This window comes from Dysidea avara, chromosome 10, assembly GCF_963678975.1.
Source record: "Dysidea avara chromosome 10, odDysAvar1.4, whole genome shotgun sequence".
Taxonomy (NCBI): domain Eukaryota; kingdom Metazoa; phylum Porifera; class Demospongiae; order Dictyoceratida; family Dysideidae; genus Dysidea; species Dysidea avara.
In genome coordinates this window covers 3,668,372-3,673,448 of record NC_089281.1, presented here as the reverse complement: position 1 = coordinate 3,673,448, position 5,077 = coordinate 3,668,372, and the positions used below count along the sequence as shown (strand labels likewise).

General features: G+C 39.1%; 1 protein-coding gene across 1 annotated transcript in view; it reads right to left on the bottom strand.

Annotated features, from left to right (window-relative positions):
* LOC136269336 (uncharacterized) overlaps positions 1-1,352 on the bottom strand; it is a 7,617-nt gene extending 6,265 nt beyond the window's left edge. Inside the window, exon 1 of the mRNA XM_066064892.1 lies at positions 1,184-1,352. Coding sequence (XP_065920964.1) covers positions 1,184-1,223 — 40 coding nt within the window. The 5' untranslated portion in view covers positions 1,224-1,352. The remainder of the gene's footprint in view (positions 1-1,183) is intronic.
* Between the last annotated feature and the right edge of the window lie 3,725 nt (positions 1,353-5,077).

Here is a 5,077-nt window from a genome sequence, read left to right as displayed (position 1 = left end):
CCAGAGGCATGCCCCTATGCAGACCCCCTTGATTTGAATGCTTTGAGTTAAGCTTTTGCATGTAACCCCCTGGCTACACCCAAGCTCCCTAAAGAAAGGTGCCTCTTCTATCCTAGTTTGGTCTTGTGTGTGTGCAACAAACAGAACAATCATCTCCTGGACTGTTGTGTCTGTAACGCCTTCACAATAAATTTCAAGGAATTGTTTCCTCAAATAAAGTCAGGAGCATTTTTTCACTGAACTATTTTTTGCTGGAGCTTTCATCTTTGGTATTGAAATCAGTCTACATAGACAAGACAGCTGATTCGTAGTATATGGTTAACATACTAAGTGTTTGGTTTACCTATAAAATCATAAAATTTGTGGTGGTTGGTGCTGGCATGAGGTGAGTCTTATTAGCAAGTCAGGCTGCAATCCGACCATGCCATCTATAAACAAATATGACGATCGGCACCCTCATGACATTTTCAATTGTACACTAACTGAATTTGAACACATTTTCTGACTATATTTTATGAACAGTAATTACTAATCATAAGATATTGCATTTATACTCAAATTTTTGTGAGTTTTACGACTATTAATAAACTGTGCATCAACTTGGCCGCCGGGCCTGGCCTTAGCAGTGCCTTCCTTACTTAATTTAATTATTAGTTTAATAGAATGTATGCATGTACCTTTTGGGGATTTTCACCCCCTGGGCAAAACAGTTGAGCGGACTGCCCAGTATCTTAAATCCAAGTGCTAATTAACGGGCGATTATACTAACGTTACTGACGTTTTCAGGTGTGACTACACTGTTAAAAATAAAGAGTAACCACCACTCTGAGAGTTCCCAGTGTAGGGAGGATTTAACACCCCATGGAGAGTAACCAACACTCTGAAGAGAATAACCATTACTCTGAAGAGTAAGTGACACCACCTTCAGAGCTTGTGTTACTCCCCAGTTACTCCTTTGGAGTAATGGTTACTCTCCAGGGGTGTTAAATCCTCCCTACACTGGGAACTCCTTGAGAGTTGTGGTTACTATTCATTTTAACAGTGTATAGCTATACTGACTGTAGTCATAGCAAAGTCGGGGACCTTGGTAGTGACGTGAGTCTCAGATGTTTATGAAACTACAATGTGTTTTACTATTAAAAGTTAGCTAGCTATGTGGCTATACTTTACGATGAAAGCTTACCAATATTTATCCCAGTCGTATTTGTCTCGAGATCGGGCATGGCGGTTCAATATCAATAAATCTTCTTCACTCGAAGTTTGATGTATACAGCTAGGTCTGGGAATGATGAGAATACTATAGAGTCTATACCTTAAATAGTTAACCGGCGATATCTCATGACCACTTACCCACGACCGCGACAACACATTTCCGGTGTGGTCATGACTATTTCCGATTACCTCACCCATCGTCGCGCCACCACGCCAAAACATTAAGTTGATTCCTTGCATGCATCCTGCCTCAGTGTGATATCATTGTCGTTTTTTTATTACTGCCGCATGATCTAAAACTAAAATGTTAATATTATTAATGAATAAAATGATCAATGAGAGAAAACCCATTATGAAAATAGCTAGCTATGTACAACAAAACAAAAAGTGTAAGCATATGAATCCTCAGGCAACATACGACCATGAATGGAACCAATGTGGGCATAGCTAAAAAAGAAAGAAAAAATTAAATTAATTAGCATTCCACTCCTTATTTTCCTTGCATGCCCTTGCCAGGAAAATTTTTTCTAGAAGCTAATAAGTAGCTATGCATTGTCTAGACATTTCTTGATGGAAGACTTTGATATGCTCAAATCAGGATGAACAAAAAATATAATAAGCAGATTCTTGATTATATAGAAGCTGGTGTTGGCCCAGTCAATTATCATAGTAATTAGGGATGTCAGAGTCAAATTCAGCCAGTAACTGAAGATATTCAACTTTATTCTATTTCTGTCTTGGCCAGCAGCCTGAATATGCTGAGCAGAGTAAAGAGGACACAGCAGGGAGATAGAGAGGCTCTGGGAATTGTATATCACAATGTCTGGATGGTAAGAAGTTATTAGTAGATCAGTTGGAATGGTTGTTTAGGGGCATCATCAACATAGAAATTTGGTAATAGCATACACTTTGACAAATGGAGTATGGAGCAAAGACCTCAGCAAGTGTAGAGGCCAAAATGGAAAGAACTTGATTGTATACCATTGCTGGTTTAATGCAGTAGGGCAACTGCTTAAAACATGGGCTGTTGTAGTACAGTTTGAACCACACAGCAAGCACTTCACATCATATTGAATTGACCACTGCTATAAATTAACAGCTGTAGGCAGAGTATCAGACTCTGCACACAGGAGGAAAGATAGTTGACCAGGGTGGAAACCTCCCAATAGCCGATTCCAAGTTTCACGGGAATCTTATAAATCAGTGGAGCCTTCAAACTTGGACTGAACCGTCAGTGTCTGCTGGTAAGTGATCTTTACATTGAGTTGTCGTATAATCTCTCAGCAGATATTTAACTTTGAAATATAAGGATTGAGCTGATGGAAGTGCTGATTACTGTTTTTGAGCATTCAACAAGATGGAATAAGTGTTATCTTCTATTTGCATTGCAACATCGCCAAACCACAACTGGGGGTTGAGTTACTGAAGCTGTAAGTCAGCGGAAGCACTGACACAAGCTAGTAAACTTAGTTTTGCTTCTGTGGAGATATGGGTAATGCTTGGGCAACAAACCCCAGGGTAGTACAGACTATACAGTACAGCACAAGTAGCACTCTGGGACAAATCCAACCATTTCTAAAATGAGTGGCAATAGATTCCAGCTTTGAAATGGACCAGTTGGAGACAGCATCAACACACAGATGAAATCGGAGCAATGAAATTATGCAAATCCATAGCTTTTACTTGCGACGAATGGGAGCGAATCAATTGCAGTAAGCAAGTCAGACAGATGGCATACCATGTATTTGTTGCAGCCTTCTTTGAAGCACTTAATCAAGGAGACATCAATTATCTTTCCCAAAATTTTGTTGTGATGGATCTGGTCATTCCTTTAGATAGAGGTAGACCTTGTGGAATAACTTTAGTGCCATCAAAAAGGAAAGAAACATACTGTAGACGTTTAAAAGATAAGTCTAAATCAGGTCAATCAGACTTATGAACATCCAAGTCACAAGAGATCAAAGTCACATCATCAGCACAGCCTTTAAGAAAATGTTCCATTGACTCAACAAAATAATTTTAGAGATGGCTTCCAGCTGACTTTGGTTTACCATCTAAGGGTACAAATTTCCTTGCTCTTTTAGAGCATGGTTTCATTCTAGGGCAACAACTTCAGAAGCCATGCATGATCATCACTGTAAGTTTTACTAGGAAGTACTGGTCAATTCGTGCTTTGTACTATCCAGGAGGCTCCTCTCCAGCTTCTTTCCATTTCATATACAAAGAGCTTCTGGGTTTTTAATGGGTATCTTAATATGATAACTATGTGGATGGTTTAGCGATTCAGCAAGCTTTTAAATGGGATTAAACGAAAGAAAAATATCACAGGGATAAAGTGTCAAAAGTTTCGCCTTGAAAAATAATGGTATAGGATCAGTTTCCCACACTTTACTTGTTATAATCACTAATAGAGTTGAATAGAAAGACTGAATGTAATATAATGAACTGTGGATGAAGGCACCTTGACAGTTTCCAACATGTTAAAAATTAGTCTGTGCATGGGGGACAGACCCAAAAGCATTTTCAAGTCAAGGAATGTCATCATCAGAGGACACTTGTTAGAGAAAGCATCTTGCATAATTGCAGACAAAGTGTGAATATGCTCAAAGACTCCAGAAAGCCCACTAACAAACTCCTTTTGAACACTAATTAATATGGTTAGTCTTCAAGTAAGCCTAAAGGCAGTGGATAAGGTTCTTGTGCAATAGCTTCCCTAACCACAGAAGTAAGTGCTTTTGGTCGGAAGTTTGATGTATCACTATGGTCACTGGATTTTTAATGCAAGCACTATCCCAGCAGGTAGGGGCTGATCCAGTCTCAATAAGTTTGTGAAGAGTTGCCATGAAGTGATGAGTAGACAGAAGGTGACAGAGATGGAGGTATGCGTTACCATCCACTCCAGGTACTGACTTCTTGGAACAATGTTGTAGAGTAGATTTGACTAATTCAGGGGTAGCTAATTCTTTCTGTATTAAATATGGAGGAGTTGTATTGACTCGCTAACCCATGATGGTAAAAGATTCCCATAGGAAACTGAGTCGTTTGAATATAACTAAGTATTCAGAGTCATTTAGCTACTTCAGAATCAAAGGGAGGCTCCAAGCTATATGAGGGTTGAAGCCTCTTGTGTGCCTACTTTCTGGCTGGCAAGGATTCTTTCGGAAGTCCCATTCATTTCTGCACATTTCATTAGTTATTTGGTGGCAGCAGTGTAGTAGCACCTAAGCACTTTATTATGAGTTCGAACAACACTAACAAAACTAGTTATCTGTACTTGACTGTATATTCTTACGTAGCCTGAGAAAACCAACATTATTAGTGATGAATAGAATGTAATATATGTCCATAAGTAAGGTGAGTGGGTCCTCGGGCACACACAGCCACAGATGGGGTTTAATTATGGGTGTGGCAAGGAAATACAATTAAAAATAAAAGCTTAACTATATACATAATAAAGGTCAACACTTAACATTCCCCTAACCATTCTGGGCTATCTCTTCCTAAGAGGATTCTTCCAAAGAAAAAACTGGTACTCCAGCTGCCAAATCACAAATATGTCTGTATCTGGATTTGAGCTCATTCTGAATAAAGTTGACACATTTTAAAAAGACGATAAAGAGGAAAGCAAGATGTGGCCTAAAGCACTTAATTGAAGATATTTTCAGGTGATAAAATTCAGACAACAATTCCTGGTATTCGTTTTTTTTCTCTGCTTGTGATCCCTTGCAGATACAGCTGTGTCCAAGGAACATGTTAGTTCTATATAACAGGGCAAATGAGTTACTTATCTCATTGCAAAGGACAATGTCAGGGCGATATGGGGTGGTAAGGAGAAGGGGGAAATTGTAGCCTGTGGAGGGTCACT